Consider the following 25972-nt stretch of genomic DNA (forward strand, 5'->3'; position numbering starts at 1 on the left):
AGTCCCTTGCCATTTAATATAGACTGTTCCTACTAATGTTTTATGCACTACTGTTCTAGCGCCTGTTATTGTAACGGGCTAAATGACTAGTCTAATATAAATAGGTCCGTACATAGAACATTAGATTATCCTTAATTAGGTTACATTGAGAGATCCCTGAGACTTCATCCAAAAGTCAGGGACTACCTTGGTGGGACAGTAAACTTGAATTAAATTATTCTAATTAGATCAGTTAGGCAAAAGACAGTATAACTAAAAAGCTTAACAGACTAAAAATTTCAGATGTTCTGCTGCAATCTGCACAATTAAATACTGGAAATGTGTGGCTTTTAATGGGAAACAAATCCTGTTCTAAATCTTCCTTCTATGCTCTGCTTTGTGCTCCATTCAATAGCAGCTATGTCACACACGTGCGCATGGGAGGCAGCTAAAGGGCTCAGAAGAAGGTCATTCCCGGTCAGACCAGGGGGTGGCAGAGTGCACTAATCCTTTCTCTTATCTCCCCGCAGACCAAATGCGGGAAATGCCGTCTGGCTCTCAGGAAGTCATTTCTGGTTCCACCCCAGAAGAACCCACCTCCTAATGACGTAATTTCCACATCCTAAGGAGTCGCAGCCCGATGACCTCATTTCTGGATCCGGTCCCAATATCCCTCCTCTTCCTGCTTTTTCAACTGTATATCCGCCATGTTTCCTAACCTTCTCTGTTCTGTTGTGGACTCTTGTCTGTAAAGACCTTTGCAGCTACCTTTTTCCTACAATCAGCAACCAGTTCTCAATTATACGGGAGGCTGCCCCAAACCTCTTTATTGATTATTACCACAACTACACTATATGGCCAAAAGTAGCCTACTGGGACGCCTACCTTTACACACACATGAACTTTAATGCCATCCCCTTCTTCATACATAGGCTTTAACTCTTTGAGGGCTGAATATTTTTTCCAAAAAATTCAGTTTTTCTGAAAAGCACCCAATGCACTGGTTTTCACACATAAATCATCTGTTGCTACATGCTGTGGCTGCTGCTGGTGCCAGTTCAGCATCTCTAGCAGCATGAATCTCGATGGCCATCAGGAATGCACGGCAGGCCGGCTACCCCTCTGTCTTCACATAGCAGGTGGATGACAGTGACAGTCGCAATGTGACACAATGTGGTTTGTACCTCTTGTCATCACAAGTGGTGGTCCTCCTAGGTGAATGCTGCTGTAAGCATATCCGCTACACGAACGTGTTCAGCACCACAATTACTGGGGACCGAGAGGCTGATCCTGGTACCTCACTTTCGTTTTCCATCTCCAGATCACTTGCATCAAACTCAGAGTCTGAAAAGTCAGAGTCTGATTCAGCAATAATACGTAAAATATCCATGGAGTATTTTGCTTTGCACATTTGTTTTAGTCTGTTGCTGCCATTTTAGAGGTTGTTTGCTCTTCACTGCTCATGCACAAGGTCAAATCAACAAAGATACATACCTTTCCTTCAAGCAAAGAAGAGTAGAACTAAACCATAAGGGTGAGTTTTGTTGCAGTTTACAGTCGATTACACATTCATCCATCCATCCATTTTCCAACCCGCTGAATCCGAACACAGGGGTCTGCTGGAGCCAATCCCAGCCAACACAGGGCACAAGGCAGGAACCAATCCCCGGGCAGGGTGCCAACCCACCGCAGGACACACACAAACACATCCACACACCAAGGCCAATTTAGAATCGCCAATCCACCTAACCTGCATGTCTTTGAACTGTGGGAGGAAACCGGAGCGCCCGGAGGTAACCCACGCAGACACGGGAGAGAACATGCAAACTCCACGCAGGGAGGACCCGGGAAGCGAACCCAGGTCCCCAGGTCTCCCAACTGCGAGGCAGCAGCGCTACCCACTGCGCCACCGTGCCGCCCCGATTACCATCCTCTACCCCTAAATTTCGACAAAAGTCAACATCAGCCCTGAAAGTAGTTAATATGGCGCTGGCCCACCCTTTGCAGCTCTAACAGCTTCAACTCTTCTGGGAAAGCTTTCCACAAGGTGTAGGATGAGTGTGTTTAGGGGAATTTGTGACCAGGAGAGCATTTGTGAGGTCCGGCACTGATGTTGGATGAGAAGGCCTGGCTCGCTCACAGTCTCCGCTCGAATTCATCCCAAAGGTGTTTTGTCGGGTTGAGGTCAGGGCTCTAAGCAGGCCACTCAAGTTCCTCGCTCCTCCATTTCTTTATAGACCTTGCTTTGTGCACTGGTGTGTGCCCAGTCATGTTGCCATCCACCAAACTGGTCCCACAAAGTTGGGAGTATGAAATTGTCCAAAATGGCTTTGTATGCTGAAACATTAAGAGTTCCTGTCACTGGAACTAAGGGGCCAAGACCAACCCCACACCATAATCCCACCCTCCACCAGACTTTACACAATACAGTCAGGCGAATCCTGTTCTCCTGGCCAGACTTGTCCATCGGATTGCGTGATTCATCACTCCAGAGGAGATGTCTGCACTGCTCTCGAGTCCAGTGGCGGGCGGTGGGCTTTACACCTGTGCTTCCGATGCTTTGCATTGCACTTGGTGATGTCAGGCTTGGCTGCAGCTGCTCGGTCATGGAGACCCATCCCATGAAGCTCTCTTTCTACACTGCACTGTTCTTGAGCTTCTGGAGGTCTGTAGCTATTGACTCTGCAGAAAGTTGGTGACTTCTGCACACCTCAGCATGCGCTGTCCCCACTCTGTGATTTCACGTGGCCTACCACTTCATGGCCGAGTTGCTGTTGTTTCCCAATTGCTTCCACTTTGTTATAATATAGGGTGTCCCACTCGGGAGTACAACTTTAAAAATGTGAATTACTCTGCAACGCGTACATGTAACATCATGAAACAAGGTTCAAAATATTCCTTATTTAATGAAGAATTGATTCTGTGTCATAAAGAGGCGGGCACTATAGCGGGCACTGCTACGGGGCAACAGGACGGGGCAACATGCCATACCTCTCATGCTAGTATGGAAGAGATCTGATCGTTTTTTGGAGACAGGGTGATCTCGAAAGGTTTGTGGCCACCTCGATCGCCCGATTTAACTCCCCCAGATTTTTTCCTATGGGGATATTTAAAGGGCAAGGTTTATGCAAGCAAACCCAGGACCATCGAACAACTGAAAGCAAACATCGAGCGTGAAATTGTTTCCATCGACAGTGACATGTTGCAGAGGACATTCTCAAATATGGAGCGTCGCGTTTCCTTGTGCGCGGACGTTGGGGGAGGACATTTTCAGCACCTTTTGTAATGTGGACTTGTTTTCCACTAAATACAGGTATGCTCAGTTTTTAAAGCTTGCCTTTTACGTTCACGCGTTCACGAGTAATTCGCATTTTTAAAGTTGTACTCCCGAGTGGGACACCCTGTACCACTAAAAAGTTGACCGAGGAATATTTAGTCACGAGGAAATTTCACAAATGGACTTATTGCACAGGTGGCATCCTATCACGGGTACCAGGCTTGAATTCATGGAGCTCCTGAGAGCGACCCGTTCTGTCACAAATGTTTGTAGAAGCCAACAGTCTGCATGCCGAGGGGCTCGAGTTTATACACCTGTGGGCATGGAAGTGATTGGAACACCGGAATTCAGGGTCCCAATACTTTTGGCAATATAGTGTATCATAAATTTACCAGCAATCCACTCATCCACCAAGTACTTCAAAATCTATAAAGAAGGCAGGGCACATTTCAAGGTTCAACAAGCTGAAATTTGATATCAACACCAGTCACTAATATTACTAAGCCCTGCACCACAATTAAAAAAAATCCAGAAATGTTCAAATATTCTTTCTTTTTAAAAAACATTGGGTTTGTCATTCTGTCTGAGTCTGAGGCATTTGTGATCCACCACCGTGTTGTATTTAAGCTCAAACGAGGCCAACTTCAAAACAACCTCACAGGGACTCCAAACTACTAATAAATATTTAAATACATAATTATATTTACTGGACAATATTATTACTTTACAAAAACAGCAAGACGCATCAGCATAAAGAAGAAATGGAATAATCAGAACTCAGAAGCAGCCCCTCAAAATGATTAAATTAAAGTGATTTAAAATAATTATTGCAAATGACACATGGGGTCGGCAGGCATCCCGGCCAGGAGAGGGGATGGAGCCAGACCTAGAAGAGATGGCCAGAAGGGAATGAACGGACAACCCATCGGTTATAAAAGACATTGCAGGGATACGTTACACTCCCAGGATGCCAGACAGCAGCTGGCCCTGGATGGCGGTTCCCAGTGCGGAACCAGTAGAGCATGCTGGGAAATGTAGTCCGGCAACACAGCCCTGCTAGGGACTGTGGGTGCCACAAGGGGGCGTTGCAGGGAGATGCACTCCCTAATAAATGGGAATTCCATATGACTTCCATTGGGCAGTGGCCCTGGCACCAGAAGTACTCCCAAGTCCTTAATAAAAGAGACTGAGAGCTGGGAGGATGTGGAGCAACACTCGAGCGGAGGAGTGCAGTGCGGTGGTGAGAAAAATTGTGAGGAGAGAGTATTATTATTATCTAGAGCAGTGGTTCTCAACCTGTGGGGCGGCCCCTCCTGGGGGGGGGGGGGCACAAAGTAACAAAAATGGGGGGCGCGAAGATGTGAAAAAAAGAAAACAAGAATCGAAAATATGAAAAATACATCTGTTGAAACCAAAACAAATTAACTTAAACTACATTCTGATACTAGAAAAATAAATATAGAGTTAGATAAATGTTGATAAAAGTTAAGTCGGTATAATAAAATATGCATCTATGATATATCATTAATTAAAAAGAACAAATTGGTATTAGTGGGCTCCTTTCAAAAAAACGTTAGGGGGGGCACGATTAAAACTGTTATGAAAACTCGGGTTGCAAATACTTAAAGGATGAGATCCGCTGATCTAGAGCAATAAAATACATTACGACAAATGTTTCTGATGCGCCATCTGTTGGAATGACAAATGCAGTGCTTGTATCTCTATTACATACCATTGCGAGGGTACTTCCGGAGGAATGTGGAACAGAAAATGTCCAGACATAGCCAGAATTAAACACTTAATTCAAAGACGTCATGCATTTGTGCCCTGCAGAGCTCCACGCTATACAGGAAAGTTGTGACCTGCACGCAAATGATGAAAACTACACGTTTGTCATTTTGTGATAATCATCTGTATTTGAGTCAGACATCCATACCACAACCCTAATCTTAAACATGTATAACCAGGCGTATCGCCCTAACAACCACTGTAGTCTGATAAATGTCACTACCAGCATGCAGAAAGGGGCGGGTCACCTGTGGGTTGGGGGCGGGGTTAAATGTTTAACTATACCAATGTTTAACCACGCCCCATTCTGCAAACTGCAATGGGGTACTTGAGGCCTGGATTTTTTAAAAGTAGTACTAATGTTTATGATACACCATCTGTTGGAATGACAAATGCAATACACTTGTCTTTGTTATACGCCATTTTGTATTGGATTTCTAATGATGCATTTTACTATAACAAATGTTTGTGATGTACCATCTGTTGGCATGACAAATGCAATGCATTTTATTACAGTATGCATTGCAAAATACATTTCAATAGATGGTGCATTGCAAGCAGTAACATTAACATCTATGTTGATTATTTAGATTTCATGCCATCTTAGATGGGTAGCACAGCTAGTTAATTACATTTATATAGCACTTTTCTAACCTACTCAAATAGCTTTGCATAGACCTTAGGGAGCCACTTCCACTACCACCATCAATATACATCATCCACCTGGATGATGTAAAAGCAGCCATTCTTGCACCAGTATGCTCACCACACATTAGAAATTAGGTGGTGAAGTGGTGAGGAAATAGTGAGCCGAGAGACCTACAAATAGTTATCCACTAAGGTCTTCAACCAATCTGATGTAGATACCATCTATCTATCTATCTATTATACAGTGCCTTTCCTATCTATCTATCTATCTATCTATCTATCTATCTATCTATCTATCTATCTATCTATCTATCTATCTATCTATCTATCTATCTATCTATCATATAGTGCCTTTCACATCTATCTATCTATCTATCTATCTATCTATCTATCTATCTATCTATCTATCTATCTATCTATCTATCATATAGTGCCTTTCACATCTATCTATCTATCAATCATATGGTGCCTTTCATATCTATCTATCTATCTATTATACAGTGCCTTTCCTATCTATCAATCATATAGTGCCTTTCACATCTATCTATCTATCCAATCAATCATATGGTGCCTTTCATATCTATCTATCTATCTATCTATCTATCTATCTATCTATCTATCTATCTATCTATCTATCTATCTATTATACAGTGCCTTTCTTATCTATCTATCTATCAATCATATAGTGCCTTTCACGTCTATCTATCTATCAATCAATCATATGGTGCCTTTCATATCTATCTATCTTATAGTGCCTTTCACATGTATCTATCTATCTATCTATCTATCTATCTATCTATCTATCTATCTATCTATCTATCTATCTATCTATCTATCTATCTATCTATCTATTTCATTTTAATTTAATTTTGTTTCTTTGTTATGATGAAACAAGCAACTGCAGAATTTCCTCCGCCTGAATATTCACATGGCAATACTGTACACTTTATCTGACTCGAGTGACATGCTATCGGTGTGAACCTCATAAACCAGAAATAAAATTTGTGTAATCAGGGTGGGTGAAGAGATGCATGGCATCTTACTAGCTAAAAAAAATAAAGCAGACAAGGACAGTTTTTTGGTCCGGCTAAGAGAAGCGGCCCGCCTGCTCTCAGACTCCTAAATTCTCCTGTCACGTTTCAGCGACAAACATCGCCATCTAATGGTGCTGCCTTGCTTAAGCACGCAGTGACAAATGGAGCCGAGAAACAAATTTGGTGCCCCGCTCTTGAAGCAAACGATCATCCTCTGTGCACTGAACCGTGGCGAACGCGGAAGTCTCATCTTAATGTGGTGGCGTCACCCTTTGTTATTTTGCATTTGGATAAATATCGCTCTTTTGCTCTTATTAATAACTGTTTTATGAGAACCTTTATCCCGTTGGTTGGTTGTGGTTTCCTCCCAAAGTCCAAAGGCATGCAGGGTCAGGTGGACTGGCGATGCTAAACTGGACCCTGATGCATGTTTGTGATGGTCTCCCACCCTGTCCTGGGATTGTTCCTGCCTTACACCTGATGTTTGATGGATGGGCTCCAGCTTCCCTGCAAATCTGCCCTGGATAAGCAAGTTAAGAACATAGATGGATGGATTTCTCTCATCCTGCAGTATTTTAGTGGTGGGATATCAGTGTAGTCTCCAAATGATCATTATATAGGTGACTGTTATAAACTGTATACTAACTAGACTGGAGTTTTTCCTTAGGGTGTTGTCCACAAGATTTCAAGAAATGGCAGCATTGAAACAGGAGTCAGATGAGCTCATCTGTGTTTTTTATTAATTAAGATGAAGTTACATATTTTAACGTATTCTCTTTTATCAATATTATGACTTACTAGCATAGCCAAGCATTCTCTTTTTAAAACAGGCTTAAGTGCACAATGGTACGTCCATCTGTTTCAATCGCGCCACTCATTTATGAAAGTCTGTTCACCAATTGCATCTTACGTCTCAGTTTCTTTGTGTTTCTTGAGGCTTTTCGTCATTGTACATTCCAGTCCTGTGGTGGACGCCGGACGGACAATGTGATGCCCGGATGCACAGACTTACATGCCACACGGTTCACTATCTTACTCTGGCTGCTTGCCTTTTTTCATCAGACATTGCTGCTTTCTTAATGATACCTGAACTCATCACACTCTGGCAAGGGCACAGATGCCCCGGATGTACAAATGTCTTTATTTACATAGAGACTAGCTGTGCTAAGATGGTTGAAATCTAAACAATCAATATAGACCTCAGTGTTAACGATTGCAATGCATCAACTATTGGAATGTATTTTGTAATACATTTTGTTACTACATGATTTTCGACAGATGGCACACCATAAACACTTGTAGTAATAAAATACATTACTGGAAATGTTTCTGATGTGCCATCTGTTGGAATGACAAATGCAGTGCTTGTATCTATATTACATATCATTGAGAGGGTACTTTCTGCAGCATGTGGAACAGGAAATGTCCAGACAATTTCAGAATTAAACATTTAATTCACAGACATCACACATTTGTGTCCTGCCGAGCTCCAAGCTAGACAGGAAAGTTGTGACCTGCACACATATGATGAACACTATATGTTTGTCATTTCATGACAATCAGCACTATTTGAGTCAGATGTCCAACCCACAACCCTAATCTTAAACATGTGCAACCAGGAGTAGTCTGTAGTCTAATAAATGTCATTACCAGCATGCAGAAAGGGGAGGGTCACCTGTGGATTAGGGGTGGGGTTAAATGTTTAACTATACCAATGCTTAACCACGCCCCATTCTGTAAACTGCAATGGGGGTACTTGAGGCCTGGATTTTTTTAAAAGTAGTACAAATGTTTATGATACACTATCTGTTGGACTGACAAATGCAATACACATGTCTCTGTTATATGCCATTTTGTATCGGATTTCTAAAAGCAGGGTTAATGTTTATGAGGCGTCATCTGTTGGAATGACAAAGGCAATACATATGTGTCTGTTATACACTATTTTGCATAGGATCTGTAAAAGCAGTGTTAATGTTTATGATGCGCCGTCTGTTGGAATGACAAACGCAATACATATGTCTCTGTTATATGCTATTTTTCATAGGATTTGTAAAAGCAGGGTTACTGTTTATGATGTGTCATCTGTTGGAATGACAAAGGCAATACATATGTCTCTGTTATACGCCATTTTGTATAGGATTTCTAAAAGCAGGGTTACTGTTTATGATGTGTCATCTGTTGGAATGACAAAGGCAATACATATGTCTCTGTTATACACTATTTTGAATAGGATCTGTAAAAGCAGTGTTAATGTTTATGATGCACCATCTGTTGGAATGACAAACGCAATACATATGTCTCTGTTATATGCTATTTTGCATAGGATTTGTAAAAGCAGTGTTAATGTTTATTATGCGCCATCTGTTGGAATGACAAAGGCAATACATATGTCTCTGTTATACACTATTTTGCACAGGATCTGTAAAAGCAGTGTTAATATAGCATAACATATGTATCCTTTTGTTAAGATGGATTATTTGGCTGACACTTTTGTCCAAGGTAACTTACAACATTTGAGATACAATTGGTTTAATTTCTTTCTTTTTTTTTTTTTCTTTGCTGTTGGAACACAGGTAGGTGAAGTGACTTGCTGATCGTCACACAGTATCAGTGGTGGGATTTAAACCCACAGCCTCAGGGTTTTAAGTTCAAAGCCTGCTGGAAAAGATGTTGGTGAGGCCAGTAGGGGTCTGAATGTGGATCCCAATGCCCCAAGTGCAGTGACGGGGACACCGTGCTGTAAAAATGTCACCCGTCATTCAAAAGAAATGTTAAACGGAGGGCCTGACTTTCTGTGGTCATTAAAGACCCCTAGGTATCTTTCAAAAAAGGTTAGGGTTTATCCTAAAGTCCTGGGTAAATTGCCCATCATGGCCCCCTAATAATCTCCTGTCATTAATTAGCTAATTATCTCTGTCACCCTTTCGCCAATTAATAACTAAAGTGTGGTGAGCATACTGGCACAATAATGGCTACTGTTGCATCATCCAGGTGGGTGCTGCACATCGGTGGTCATTGAAGATGTTCCCCTCTGTCTATGTAAAGTGCTTTGAATAGTGAGAAAAGCACTATATAAATGTATATACTGTAATTATTATTTTTATTATTACACTGACTACTACAACAAGAATACACAGGGCTGTTATAACGTATGGGCACAATGGGCACTGGCCAGGGACCCCAGGAGCATAGAGGTCCACGATATTTTTATGCTTATGTATTTTTCTATTTTGCTATCAAAACAGGGGCCCCAATGCACTACTTTGCCCGGGGGCCTATGATGCTGTTACAATGTCCCTGAGCATAAAATTGTGACATTTCACTTGATTAAATGAGTTTATATAAAAAGACTCCCCCAAATTTTGCCACCCTAGGCATCTGCTGGCTCTCTGTATTTAATAATATATTATGGGCACAGGGGTCAGGCCATCAATTCAAAAGCATTAAGGACACTTTGAGGTTTTCCGGGGATTATTGGGACTGAAGATATGCAAGTGCAAGATGATCAGTGCTGGAGAAGACAAAAGCAGGTGTGATGGGTGTCCACTGTCATTGTGTGGCTAGGACACCAGTGGGATGGAAGGACCAGGGGAGAAAGAGAGCATCTGTGAGGCGTTACCTCCCCTGGGATACTGGGAGACAACTCTCCTGGTCAGCTGTATCACCACAGGCTCCTCCAGCACAGACTGGGAGTGAGACTTTCATGCGGCCCGGTTGGGGAGTTGAAGAGTCCGGCAAAGGATTTCCATCACACCTGGTTGTGGTTTCAGGTCATGCCAAAGAATTACCAGGGACACTTCCAGGACCTATTTAAAGGGCGATAGAAACTGGTAATCTGGGGGCGAGAATCAGGAGGAAGAAGACGCAGCTTATCAGAGATGGGAAAGGAGGTGGAAAGAAGAAGAAGACGACCTGTTGTGCGTTAAACTGTAATTTGGATCAATGTTGTAATGGTGGGAAGTGAAGTGGAGTGGTTCCCATGAGGAAGAGTCATAAAATCGTGTACTGTGTGGTAAAAGCGTGTGTCTCTGCCTGCCTGTGTCGGGTAAGGGCAGATCTGTGTGCCCCTGGTATCCACAGTGGCATCACACAGGCAAAGAGTCAAAAATGGAGAAGTCAAAACAAAACTAAGGAAACAGAAGTCAATGGGCCGAACAACAAACTACGTGAGTCAAAGATAAAGCAAAATGGAGAACCGGAGTAGCAGTCCTCCCATTCGTAAAGATAACTTCACACGAAGAAAGAAAAGAAATGTTGTGCATCCACCGAAGGATAAGAGAGAGAGGCGCTAAAGGCTTGGCGCAGCTTTTCAGTTGTAACCTTCATTTATATCATCTTAGCGTAACCCGTCTCCACTGCACATGCCTACTGCTGCGCGCTGGCTTTGACATCGGTTAACACTCGGAGCTTCTGCATTGCGATTTGTAATGTGCCATACAAACCGCCAAGGAGGAGCAATGCCAGCACAATGGATTCCTTTATTTCTCGATGTTTTATTTATTTCTTTTTTTTATTAACAGGCTGAACTGAAATGTTAAAACAGAGAACACAAAAAGAAATGAACAGGCGTATGTGTGTGTGTGTGTGTGTGTGGCCTGTGGTGGGCTGGCGCCCTGCCCGGGGTTTGTTTCCTGCCTTGCGCCCTGTGTTGGCTGGGATTGGCTCCAGCATACCCCCTGTAACCCTGTGTTAGGATATAGCGGGTTGGATAATGGATAGATAACATACCTGAAATGTTAAAGCTGAGGGAACATATGTTTAAAGTGCTGCAGTTCCTCCTATTCACGACAAAACATGTAGAAAAGCCATTGAACGCTCACATTAACACGTAACCCAAATTAATAGGAAAACTTTCAAAACTGTTCGCTACGCTGACGACACTGCTATCGTGGGCTGCATCAGGAGTGGGCAGGAGGAGGAGTATAGGACTTTGTTAAATGGTGTGGCTCAAACCACCTACACCTGAACACCAGCAAAACCAAGGAGCTGGTGGTGGATTTTAGGAGGCCCAGGCCCCTCGTGGACCCCGTGATCATCACAGGTGACTGTGTGCAGATGGTTCAGACCTATAAATACCTGGGAGTGCAGCTGGATGATAAATTGGACTGGACTGCCAATACTGATGCTCTGTGTAAGAGAGGACAGAGCCGACTATACTTCCTTAGAAGGATGGTGTCCTTCAACATCTGCAATAAGATGCTGCAGATGTTGTACTAGACGGTTGTGGCGAGCGCCCTCTTCTACGCGGTGGTGTGCTGGGGAGGCAGCATAAAGAAGAGGGACGCCTCACGCCTGGACAAACTGGTGAGAAAGGCAGGCTCTATTGTAGGCACAGAGCTGGACAGTTTGACATCCGTGGCAGAGCGACGGGCGCTGAGCAGACTCCTGTCAATCATGGAGAATCCACTGCATCCACTGAACAGGATCATCTCCAGACAGAGGAGCAGCTTCAGTGACAGACTGCTGTCACCGTCCTGCTCCATTGACAGACTGAGGAGATCGTTCCTCCCCCTCACTATGGGACTCTTAAGTTCCACCTTTTCTGGGGGGGGGGGGGGGGGGTGCAAACGTTAAAATTATACAAAGTTTTTGTCTGTCTGCATACCTGAATTGTTATCACTCTTTAATTTAATATTGTTTTTTATCAATATGCTGCTGCTGGAGTATGGGGATTAATAAAGTGGGGCGGCACGGTGGCGCAGTGGGTAGCGCTGCTGCCTCGCAGTTGGGAGACCTGGGGACCTGGGTTCGCTTCCCGGGTCCTCCCTGCGTGGAGTTTGCATGTTCTCCCCGTGTCTGCGTGGGTTTCCTCCGGGCGCTCCGGTTTCCTCCCACAGTCCAAAGACTTGCAGGTTAGGTGGATTGGCGATTCTAAATTGGCCCTAGTGTGTGCTTGGTGTGTGGGTATGTTTGTGTGTGTCCTGCGGTGGGTTGGCACCCTGCCCGGGATTGGTTCCTGCCTTGTGCCCTGTGTTGGCTGGGATTGGCTCCAGCAGACCCCCGTGACCCTGTGTTCGGATTCAGCGGGTTGGAAAATGGATGGATGGATGGATGAATTAATAAAGTTTCTATCTATCTAACTATCTATCTATCTTGCCTACTATGACAAAATTAATATCTATATGTATTATATAGTACCTTTCACATCTATAAATGAATTATATAGTGCCTTTCATATCTATCTATCTATCTATCTATCTATCTATCTATCTATCTATCTATCTATCTATCTATCTATCTATCTATCTATCCTGCCTATTATGCTAAAATATCTATCTATGTGATCCTGCCGACTATACTAAAATTCCTATCTATCTGTCTATCTAACTATCTATCTATCTACAAAGATAATAATAATAATAATAATGTTTTATTTATGTAGCGCCTTTCATACACTCACAGACATTTTACAATTCAATAAACACATTAAGAAGACAGTAGAAATTACATACAAGAAAATGAAGAATACTCATTAAAAGATGTGTTTTTAACAGGAGTTTATAATGAGTAATACAGTAGATTTTCCCTCACAAAGGCTGAGAGGAAGAGCATTCCAAATTTTAGCGGCTATCACACTGAAAGCTCTGCCACCCTTAGTTACTAACCTGTATTTAGGTATCATATTACTATTACTGCCACGTACAAAATATTTCACTCAAGCGTTTTAAAATAATTGAATGAGCTCTACTATACAGAGAATAGCAACGTGCTTTCCTCCTCTTACAGTAACGAACACCAGGAGAGGCTCACACTGACGACATAACATTAACACAATAAACGGAGTTGGGAAAGACAACAGGAAGACATGCTGCGTAATGAATGATATCAGGATTTGGTGAAGCTCTAAATAATTAAACGCAGTATTTTAGACACCTGTTACATTAGCGAATTATTACATTTTACAACAAAATAAATATAAAGGCTATCAGGCCGAGAGTGCGACTGAACTCACCGTACCCAATAACCCTTTGTATAACTCCGGCTCTGTCAGGCAGCATGTTATTGGCTTTTAGAAAAAGGCGTGCAGCTGTGCCTGTCTCATTAGTGAATCGCAGGTGGTCGAAGGTGGGCTCCTGTAAACCCAGTCACCTAACGTGACATTCCCAGTGCCTCGCTCCACCAAGTCCACGTCTCGCCCACTCATAATGGTTTGATTATTGTCTGTAGTTTTAAGTGTAGGCTCGTGTGTGCATGAGAGCTGACAACCAATGAATGCTCATCCAAAAGTTCAATGTGACAAAGAACGAGGACCACGCGGGTGTTTTGGACCTTGAAAACTGGAGGGAGCCTCATCTGTCTGATGTCTCATGTTTTACATTCTACAACAAAATCAATAAAAAGGAAACCGGGCCGAGGGTGTGGCTGAACCTCACCGTACCCAATAACCCTTTGTACAACTCCGGCTCTGTCAGGCAGCATGTTATTGGCTTTTAGAAAAAGGCGTGCAGCTGTGCCTGTTATATTAGCAAATTGCAGGCGGTCGACGGTGGGCTCCCATCAAGGAGGTCACCTGATGTGACATTCCCAGCGACTCACTCCACCGAATCCACATCTCGCCCCCTCATAAAGATTTGATTTTGTCTTGTCAGGCAAATCAGACATATCCCACAACTAGAAGTGGCGTAATGTAATACTGGCTCTAGCCTCACCACTACCGAGATGAAGGAAGAAAAGCAGAGCTCAATCCCAAGGAGAGCACGCACACTCCATCTAGCAATTCAGAAGGCCAGGAATTGAACCCGGTGACCTAAATGCTGCCCTGTCCTCCTGTTTCATTACACATTTGCAGTATCATATCCTGTTCACTCAAAGATCACAAGTCCATAACATAACCCAACCGCCTCAAACCAACTTCAACTAATGGATGGTCGCTGAGGGTCAAAACCTGACTTGGAAGGAGAAGCCCATCTCTGTACATCTGCTCCAAGTTTGGATGAGTAGGAACATCGGGAACTATTTGAGACAAGCTGTTTGCTTGATCTTTAACACCAAAAGAAGAAGACACTTAAAGTATGACATGAAGTTACTGTGCACATTTCAGGTTAAAATTCTTGTTCAGAAACATCGTAGCACGCATAGCATCATACAAACTCACCCGAACTTGCAGTCTGATGCACGCGTCCATTCATTTTTATATTACTGCCACATAATGGCTTTCTTTTCAAGTATATCTCACTACATCTATAATGGTAAAACTGATAAACTGAAAGGCCATATATAATACATAGATATGAAAGGCACAATATAATTAAGAGAAATAGAAAGATACTAGATAACTAATAGAGACAGAGGTAGGAAAGGCAGTGTATAATCCATCCTAATAAATGGATAAGTGTCTGTGTGTCTCTCTGTGTGCTAATCCAGTTGCTATATCTCTGTCTTTCCAGCAGATGGCACATCACAAACATTGACACTGCTTTTATGAATGCTATACCAAATAGCATATAACAGAGACATATGCATTTCCTTTGTCATTCCAACAGATGGTGTATGAAAATTATTTTAGTGATAAAATGCATTGTAATTTTCATTTCAACATATGGCAGTTTGCAATCATTAACTCTGCTTCTATGAAGTCCACACCAAATGGCATATGATAGAGACATATGCATGTCTTTTATCATTCCAACATATGGCACATCACAAACATTAACACTGCTTCTATACCAAATAGGATATAATGCATATAACAGAGACATATGCATTGCCTTTGTCATTCCAACAAATGATGCATCACAAAATTAAACACTACTTTTTCTAATCCCATACCAAATGGCATATAACAGAGACATATGCATTGCCTTGGTCATTCCAACAAATGATGCATCACAAAATTAACACTACTTTTTCTAATCCCATACTAAATGGCATATAACAGAAACATATGTATTGCCTTTGTCATTCCAACAGATGCCGCATCACAAAAATTAACACTGCTTTTACTAATTCCATACCAAATGGCATAGATCATAGTCATATGCATTGCGTTTTTCATTCCAGCAGATGGTGCATTGCAAACATTAACACTGCCTTTATGAATGTCATACCAAATGGCATATAACAGAGACATATGCATTGTGTTGCTTATTCCAACAGATGGTGCATAACAAGCACTTTTAGTAATAAAATGCAATACATCTTTCATTCCAAAGAGGAGCATTATAATCATTAACACTGCTTTTACGAAGCCCATAGCCAATGTCATAAAAGAGAGACCTATGCATTGTATGTTCAGGTACATGTTGTTTAGTTAGGTTTCAATCTATCTTAAACAGCTAGCACAACTAGTTAAGAAATAAATATGTGAGAGGAACTATAAAATTATGAGACAGAAGATTAAAGATACAATATAATTAATACTGATAAAACATAGATGAAAGATACTATGTCATTAATAGAAGACAATATGAAAAGCGCTGCAGAATTAAGAGACGGAGACAGGCACCTGAAAGGTTCTATATAATTAATAGAAACCGAGGTATGAAAGGCACTATATGACCAAGAGATAGAAATAGGCTCAAGACAGGTAATATATAATTAATAGAGACATCGGTATGAAAGGCACTATAAAATTAAGAGACAGAGACAGACTCATGACTGGTACAATATAATTAATAAAGGCATAGGTATGAAAGACACTATATGGTCAAGAGATAGAAATAGGCTCAAGACAGGTAATATATAATTAATAAAGACAGGGGTATGAACCAGGCAAGTTGGGAAGGAACTTACTTATGTGTGTTTGGCTGTTGTTGTTTATTATTATTATTATTATTATTATAAATATAATCTAAATATTATTTAAATACAGTTTTTTCTTCTCTTGAGCTTCTATAAAGTTTTAATTCCCCCTTGGGTAAAACTAAAGTATATCTAGCTAATCTTATGAAATATGCTATATAATTAATAGAGAGATAAACACGTATACTATGCATCTACTATGCAATTAAGGGGAGTAGAGGTATGAGAGGCATTACACATTGTGACAGATTGAGGTCGCTGTCGTCCTCTTGAACTCTCTGATTCGACTCCAGACACCAGGTAAAAGTCCAAATATTACTTTTATTTAGACAATAACATGCACAAAGCACCCTCCACTCCACAATACTCATAAATCAATAAACACACTAATCAATACTATAATCAATCCTCCACACTCCCAGACACTTCACCACCTTTCCTCCCAGCTCAGCTCAGTGTACTGGTTTCCCAGAGTCCTTTATATAGACCATGACCCGGAAGTGTTTCTCCCTTCTGTCCATGTGATCATGAACACTTCCGGGTCAGATAAAAAACTCTTTTCTTCAACCCGGAAGCACGTCGTTTCCTCTTGTCATGTGATCATGACGCACCTCCGGGTTATAGGGCAAGTAAGAGTCCGGCAGCCTCCCCACAGCAACTCCTCGTGGTCCCCATGGTATCCAGCAGGGCTGTGCATATAAACTACAAAGTCCATGAGGCCCTGCTGGAATTCGGGGAACGTCCACGCTGTTGGGAGAGCTCCACCTAGCGGCCTGGGGGTGATGGCCGGAATATTTAGCCGGCCACACACCACAATATTTACAAAATAAAAGACAGATGGATGAAAGATAATAAATAACTAACAGAGACAGAGGTATGAAAGGCACTATAGAATTAAGAATAGAGATGGCCCCATGACACTTACAATACAAGTAACAGAGACAAAGGTATGAAAGCTAAGAGACAGAGGTAAGCGTCAGATAATTAAAAGATGGAGGTAGATGGATTAAAATCTACTGTATAATAATAGAGATGATGGTGTGAAAGGCACCGTATAATTGATAAAAGCATCAAATACTCTGTAATTGATGGACAGTAAGGCTCTGCATAAACTCTAGGAAGGAACAGGGACCCAGAAACTATTACAAAGACAAACCCCTTAACTTTATAGGATGCACCCACACAAGAGCACCTGAGTTACGGCATTTGCTCATTCAGATGTGCTGGTTTTCATTTGAGCTGCGCACATCAAAGGACAGCAGGGTGTAAGGAGTTCACAGACTCGACGTGACTGTCGGCTGATTCCACTTTTTTCACCCCCTGACCACCCTAGGTGCCATTCTTACAGTCGCCATGGTGCAGGGTCTGCCCGAACAGCTTTGGGTACAGCATGGTAACCTGTAGAGCTGTGGGCAGCGCGCCAGTCCATTCCAGGACAAACTTAATATGCCACCATTCCGAGAGAATCAGTTTTGAATCATTAATCAGCCTAACAAGCACATCTTTGGGATGTGGGAGGAATGCGAGGACTCACAGAAGAGCATCAGCGACAAAGAGAGAAGAAGCCGAGGCAGTTGATTCCATGGTGAGATCATGAACCTCTGCAGCAGACCACTGCTCTCAACTGGATACTCAGTCGTTCATTTATTCGTTCATTCCTTACACACACCTGTCCATTCTCTCCGCACGGAACATTAGGGAGGGGACACCAGTGAATCACAGGATGAGTCACTAAAATCTGTGACAACAACTCAAGTAACCCAAAGTGAAGACCTTAGGAACTGGAGAGAAGATGATGGGAGCTTCTGGCAGATACTCATCAGAGCACAGGGAGAACATGTAAACTCCATACATACAGTAACCGAGCTGCCATAAGAAGCCAAGTCCGGGTAGTTGTGTGACAACAACTATAACCACCAGACCACCATGCTGCCAAAAACTTAGTATCACACATGGACAGTCTAAATCCCCCCAGGTACAGTAACCTGCACCCCCAGCTCCAGAGAGATTGCTCAAATAAACAATACAGCCCACCAACCAGAAAGTAGGTATATGTTGTGGACACCAGGGGGTGCTCCAACTTCCCCAAATGCCCAGCACAAACAGGCACGGACTCAAGGTAAAAGCCCAAAGAGTCTTTAATTGGGGAAAACTCTTCTCAAGAAGCATTTCCCACCATCACCACAGCCACACATATGTGCAATAAGCACTGTAGAGCACAATAAACACACTCTTTGTCTTCCTTCTCTTGGTCTCTCACTACCTCCTGCACTCCTCCTCACCAGCTTCATCCACTTTCCACTCGACTCTGACTCAATGATGCGAGGGGTGGCAGTGCTCCTGAACTTCCACACACGCGCTCTGTCAGCACTCCTGGAACGAGGTAGAAACCCCATAATGTAGGAACTTCCCAATCCTGCAGCTCCCCCTGGTGGCTCCCACAGGGACCCAACAGGACTACAATTACCCAGCAGGCCCTGTGGGCACCCATGTGGGAATCTGAGCCTGGGCTTGCTGCCATCTAGTGTCCCAGAGGAGACAAAGCACTAATACAAGCTGTCTCCTCCTGTCTTTCCATCCCAAGGGCGTCCCCAGCCGGGTAAGGACACTGGCGTCCCTCACAATGTATATTTATATTAATATATATATATTTATATTTATATAATATATATATATATATATATGGGCGGCAGCGGTGGCGCAGTGGGTAGCGCTGCTGCCTCGCAGTTGGGAGATCTGGGGACCTGGGTTCGCTTCCCGGGTCCTCCCTGCGTGGAGTTTGCATGTTTCTCCCCGTGTCTGCGTGGGTTTCCTCCGGGCGCGCTCCGGTTTCCTCCCACAGTCCAGAGACATGCAGGTTAGGTGGATTGGCGATTCTAAATTGGCCCTAGTGTGTGCTTGGTGTGTGGGTGTGTTTGTGTGTGTCCTGTCGGTGGGTTGGCACCCTGCCCAGGATTGGTTCCGCTGCCTTGTGCCCTGTGTTGGCTGGGATTGGCTCCAGCAGACCCCCGTGACCCTGTGTTCGGATATCAGCGGGTTGGAAAATGGATGGATGGATGGATATATATATATATATATATATAGTATATATATATATATATATATATATATATACGGTAAGGCAATTTAAATTGGAATATTTTGCAGACATTTGCATACTAAATGAAATAATTATTAAAATGCCATGCAAAATAATAAATAACAGAGAAGCAGCAAAAATGAAAAAGGATGACACATAATGAGCTTCAACGCAAGGATATCTCATTACGAGGAGAGGAGCATCACTTGAAGGTTTTTAATTTTTTGAAGACTTTTCTGTAAGACCCAACTGTTTCTGAGGTGGAAATGGACCCAAAATGGATGGAAGAAACAACATGACTGTCTACCGGTGGCGTAGGGAAAGGTGGGCCCAGCTGGACCAGGCCCACCCTGATTGGCCGTAGGCCCAGCCAATCAGTTCACCATTTATGAACTTTTCCGTTGAATTTTGTAATTGATTGGGTATTTGTTATTTTATGTCTCCTTTGGCTGTGGTGGGCTGGTGCCCTGCCCGGGGATTTGATCCTGCCTTGCACCATGTGTTGGCTGGGATTGGCTCGGCAGACCCCCGTGACCCTGTAGTTAGGATGCAGCGGTTTGGAAAATGACTGACTCCTTTGGTATGATTGTGGTATGTGAAATTGTAATTGTTTACTGAATTTTCAACAAATAAATAAATAAATAAGATGGTGATACAGTGTATGTGTAAGCTGATTGTTAGTCAGTCATTAGGCAGTTAACAGAACCTTAAGTTATTTAATTGAGTATTTTTGTACAACACTATGAATACACGTATTTTTTGGAAAACTGCCCTTACATATCATCCTAAAAACTAGAACACCATTTTTTTTTTACCCATACCCACCTTAAAATCTATTCCTGGCTATGCCTCTGCTGTGAACAGACCCCCAAAATCAGACCACCATACCATTTTATCACAAAGCTGTGCACTCACTGAACAAATTATTAGGGAACGCGGTGGGGGTAACAGGTTACCCTCAATGAAATACCAAAATCCGCAATACGAAGTGTAAATCCTGGAGAAACAAACAAGAGCAGAGGATGCCCTGCAGGTCTGGATGGCAGATCACTTACAAGAGTGGCACTCGAACACAACAGCCATCGGCGAAAGTGGGTGTGCACTGAGCCGCAACAGCAGCGAAATGCATTCCACTTGTTTTAAAAAATGGACTTCAGTTGTGTTTGGAAAGAAAAAGAGAGCCATCCTTATACCAGAGAAGAGAAGAATAAAAAAAGGAAAAAAAGGAGAAAAATCCACACTGACATAGGGAGAACATGCAGCTTCTACATTGAGTTCAGACTGGGAGCTGCAAAGACAGTAGTGCTAAACGCTGTGCCACCAGGCTGAGAAAGACACAAAAAAAAAAAAGGTGGCAATTAACCAGAAGGGTTCATGTTACCACACAAAATCACTCCAGTGCTCTTTTCAATTATGAGTTAATAAATCCTTAGCAGATCGCTGAAAATTGGGAGAATCCTGAAAGGAAAACTTATGAAGTGTCTTTATTTTTAGAGGCACAAATGAATGGCTTCAGCATTAAATAAAATAAAAATGATGGTTTGTAGAAGCAGTGGTCAGTGCTGCAGTCTCACTGATCCTGGGTTCAAATCCCATGTCTGGTTGTTGTTCTCATACAGTCTGCATGTTCTTTCTGTGTCTCTGTGATTCATCCAGCGCCCCCCCCCCCCCCCCCCCCCCCCCCCCCCCCCCCCCCCCCCACCCCCCCCCCCCCCCCCCCCCCACCCCGCCCGCCCCCCCCCCCCACCCCCCCCCCCCCCCCCCCCCCCCCCCCCCCCCCCCCGCCCCCCCCCCCCCCCCCCCCCCCCCACACCTTAGCATTTGTAAAGATGTGCTGATTGGGCTGACTGGTGTGCGTGTGTTTGTGTGTGTGTTAGGCAGCTCTACAGCAGACTGGCACCCGTCTTGTAACAAAGAAACAACCCTTAACTGGAATAAGCATATTTCAGAATGTTAGGTATCATTATTTGCAGGAGAAAGTAGTAACAATAATAATAATAATAAAAATAATGCATCTTATTTATATAGCACATTCCCCAGCTCCAAGCACTTAATGATAGAAAGACTTCCCAGTGGACTGACACCTGCCTTGTGCTACAAAAGTGATGACCCTTAACTGGTATTAAGTACACTTGAGAATGTTAGCTACGCTTATTTGCAGGAGCAAATGTGGCAAAAGAGCTGAGTGATCAGAGCTGCTGCTTTATAGATTCGGGAGTCCTGGGTTCAAATCCCATCTTGATTATATGTTCTCTAAGACTTTTAAGTCCTCCACACACAGGACATTTCTAAGGATGTGCAGGTTAGGCTAACTGGTGTGGTGACGTGTGTAACAGTTGGCCCTGCAGTGACTGGCACCTGCCTTGTGCTAAAAATGCCACCCTTAACAGGATTTTAAAATGCTAGGTAAATAATAATAATAATAATACATTCTTATTTGGCTGATGCCTTTATTCAGGGCAACAATAATAATAATAATATGTGTTTTCCAATTGGAGCTTTGGCAGGTGACATGTCACACACACATTATATATAATCATTTACTTGGAACATGTCCCATGCTTATAATAATAATAATACTAAGAATAATAATTAGGTGACTTACGCCATTTGAGACCCAGTTTGCTCCGTTTCTTTTGTTTTTCCAATTGGAGCTTTGGCAGGTGACATGTCCACACACACACACACATATTATATATATATATCCATCCATCCATTTTCCAACCCGGTGAATCCAAACACAGGGTCACGGGGGTCTGCTGGAGCCAATCCCAGCCAACACAGGGCACAAGGCATGGAAACAATCCTGGGCAGGGTGCCAACCCACCGCAGTATATATATATATATATATATATATATATATATATATATATATATATATATATATAATCATTTATTTGGAACATGCCCCATGTTTATAATAATAATAATAATAATACTAAGAATAATAAATAGGTGACATACGCCATTTGAGACCCAGTTTGCTCTGTTTCTTTTGTTTTTCCAATTGGAGCTTTGGCAGGTGACATGTCACATATATGTATGTATCTATATATATATATATATATATATATATATATATTATATATATATATATATATATATAATTTATTTGGAACATGCCCCATGCTTATTATTATTATTATTATTATATTAATAAGGCGACTTACATCATTTGAGACCCAGTTTGTTCTGTTTCTTTTGTTTTTCCATTTGGAGCTTCAGCAGGTGACATGTCACATGTATCTATATCTATCTATCTATCTATAATTTATTTGGAACATGTCCCATGCTTATAATAATAATTATTTTTATTATAAGGCGACTTATATCATTTGAGACCCAGTTTGTTCTGTTTCTTTTATTTTTCCAATTGGAGCTTCAGCAGGTGACATGTCACATGTATCTATATATGTATATTATTTATTTGTAACATGCCCCATGCTTATAAAAATAATAATAAAAATCATTATAAATTAAATTTTTATTGGGCCTTTCTCATACTCAGAAGTGCTTTAATGATAAAAAGCCTCATCCGGCGCTGATTCCTGCCTTGCATTACCGCTGCTTTGACAGGCTCCAGCCTTCCACGAGCTTCAATTTAAGCGCAGAGAGCGTGATTATTCAATCGAGTGAAAATGTTATCTTATATAAAACTGGAAGAAGATGATGAAAGATTTTCTCGAATTGTTTCGAACTGAATTAGATGGAAGAGCAATTTACACCGAATAAGTAGCTCGCGATGAGCGACCACAGCCATCCAAGAAGACATGGAATGTAAAACTGACCATTCCGAAGTGGCCAATGGAGCAGTTCAGTGAAACGTGGCCGCGTTCTTGTTTTACTGCACCATTACATGCTAGACGCGATTTTTTTTTAGTCATTTTTAAATGTTTCGGTCAAAAACGGGAGTCTCAATTTTACAGTCATACGTACACACACACGCACACATAGATAGATAGATAGATAGATAGATAGATAGATAGATAGATAGATAGATAGATAGATAGATAGATAGATAGATAGAATTTAAAAACGTTTTTTGGCAGTGTGCCCATAGTAATAAAACAGATTCAGTCTAACTGAAAATCCCAACCAGACAAAAAAGCAAAAAGGCGTGGAAGACGACCAGAACTGCTACCTCGAACTAACTGCAATAATCGCAGTCTTTATTTAGCCCGGGTGCTATAGCGGAAAGCGCGGCGGCGCGTGCCCGCCAGACGTGCCCGCGCAGCAGAGGCCAGCCGCGCCACCAGCACCTTGTCCCAGCTATGCTAATAAACGAGCTGTTAGCAGCAGCAGCAAATTGCGTACAAATCCACTGGCAATTAGGAGAACTCGCAGCTGCTCGGCATTTACATAATTCAGTAACACAATCGGGCTGGTTACATCAGGCGGCCGGTAAAAAGCTTCGTGTACGTGTACGTGTGAGTGTGAGACTTGGCTCGTAAATCTAATCACAATGCCATTTCACCCAAAAAGTTAACGGAATCGTGAATACAGAATGCAGGTTATGCGTATATGTTAGAACCAAAACTGTGTGTAAACCATCGCAACACATCAGCAGCAACAACAACTGCATAAGGACATGCAACCCCCTCCAAACAACCCACCACCCCCCATAAACTCAGGTGGGGGTAAAAATACTTACACGCATATGTCATTGCAAAACTATTGCTGATGTCCACCATATCCACTTGGGGTTGCAGTTTGGGGTTTTCTTTGTGATGAAACATTGCAAATCGAAATGCTGCATGTTCGTGGGAATCGGAGGGAAATAAACCCCCTGGAAAAAAAATAATAAATATGAATAAATAATAGAAAAGGTTAGGTGCGTTAATGTGTATCGCTCTAGAAAACCAACAGCTGGACCCGAAACCGAGAAACAAAGGGAAGTATTCAGAATATCGGATAAGACAAAGTATTCTTCGACACACTGTATTTTATTGTAAATAGGTACATGTTGAAAGAAATAAAAATGAACTTTATTGTATCTTTTTGTATATCTTTCACATGCAGCAACCGGGCGCTCAATCGGAGCGGAGCATAACAGGTGATCGCTGAAAAAGACAAGACGGTTCGTTTCGGCAATGCGCTCCCGTAAAAGATCGCGAATTCGGGAAAGCGCTTTAGATGTGTTCTTTAAAATTGTTACGAAAAGAAAATAATTCATAGATATGAATCTCTTTGTTGGGTCAGGTGTTATTCAACCCATCGTAACACTCCACTCGAGTCCAAATGATGAAGCGAAGAACTAAAGTATCACAATAAAAATAACAGTAAAATAACACATTGGACTTATACATGCATATTCTGTATAAAGACAAGCGCTGGGAAACAATATGCGCACACCCGGCACGGCAACGGCGACAGCAACGACACCGCAAGGCGAAGCGCAAATTCAAAGAGCTCCCCCTTTTTCAGAAGCCTTTTACTCACCTATGTTTATATTACTTTGGAAAATTAAGCCTAAAAACCACCCCCAGAAAGCTGGTGTAGAAGAACGCAAAACTGCGCTGCATATTTCCTTTTGCATTGGCGAAGAAAAAGCTCAATTCCAATCATAGATCTGCCGTTTTTCTCTCTTCGAGTCTCGGTGCACTTACAACGCTGCCTAAACAGCAAATGACAGCAGGATTAACTGAGCTCACTGAAAACCCCTTCACTCTTGGTGGCAGTTAATGCTAATGTCCTCGGCTGCTAAGATCCGCGACTACATTTCCTTTTTTCCATCGTTCCCCAGAGAGTGGAAGCCATAAGAATTAACAATATTTGCAGATCTGTCCCTCAGCGATTGTTTTCACACCAGACGCGCCTCGCCATCTATTGCTTTCGCTGGCATCTCTATTAAACCTCTGTTGCATACGATTTAACTGTTTTATAAGCAGTCCAGGGGTGTATGCAAGAGATAAAAAGACAATAGAAGGAGACTCGACACAATGTGCTTCTCGATCTATGCGTGTCTGCGTGTGCGTGTGTGTCTAATGATTTAGTAGGTATTAGACCACCATGGGCTAATTTGTCACTTTTATCCATTAAACCACCGCTTGAAATCTTCAGCATCCTGTTGAGCCCTTCAGCCGAGAACAGCCGAAGTACGCGTGTAGGAGGCAGCAAGCGGCGCGGAGGAGCCGAAGGAGCTATATGATGAAGGATAGGGAGAGAAATATGTACATACATATATATTATAATATTTATACGATTAACGGAGAAGAGCGGAGGAATACACACTCCGGCTGGCACAATGCAGCGTTGTGAGCTAAGCAGTTAAACCAATGCGTCATTAACTTAAAGCCGTGCACGGCCAAACACCGCAATAGACAAGTGACATTTTCAACAAGTGTTACACGCGCATGAACTTTAATCGCAGCTTGGACACCGCTGTTTAATATTTGGGGGTGGGGGGAACACAGAGCCACATCT

At 42.4% G+C, this 25972-nt stretch overlaps 1 protein-coding gene across 1 annotated transcript in view; it reads right to left on the bottom strand.

The window, feature by feature from the left end:
- Positions 1 to 25585, bottom strand: part of gria1a (glutamate receptor, ionotropic, AMPA 1a) — a 421062-nt gene extending 395477 nt beyond the window's left edge. Inside the window, 3 exon segments of the mRNA XM_028813093.2 lie at positions 24201 to 24335; positions 24989 to 25004; positions 25006 to 25585. Of these exon segments, the coding sequence (XP_028668926.2) occupies positions 24201 to 24335; positions 24989 to 25004; positions 25006 to 25071 (217 nt within the window). The 5' untranslated portion in view covers positions 25072 to 25585.
- Positions 25586 to 25972: the final 387 nt, after the last annotated feature.

The sequence above is a fragment of the Erpetoichthys calabaricus genome, chromosome 11 (assembly GCF_900747795.2).
Source record: "Erpetoichthys calabaricus chromosome 11, fErpCal1.3, whole genome shotgun sequence".
In the NCBI taxonomy this organism is placed as follows: Eukaryota; Metazoa; Chordata; class Cladistia; order Polypteriformes; family Polypteridae; genus Erpetoichthys; species Erpetoichthys calabaricus.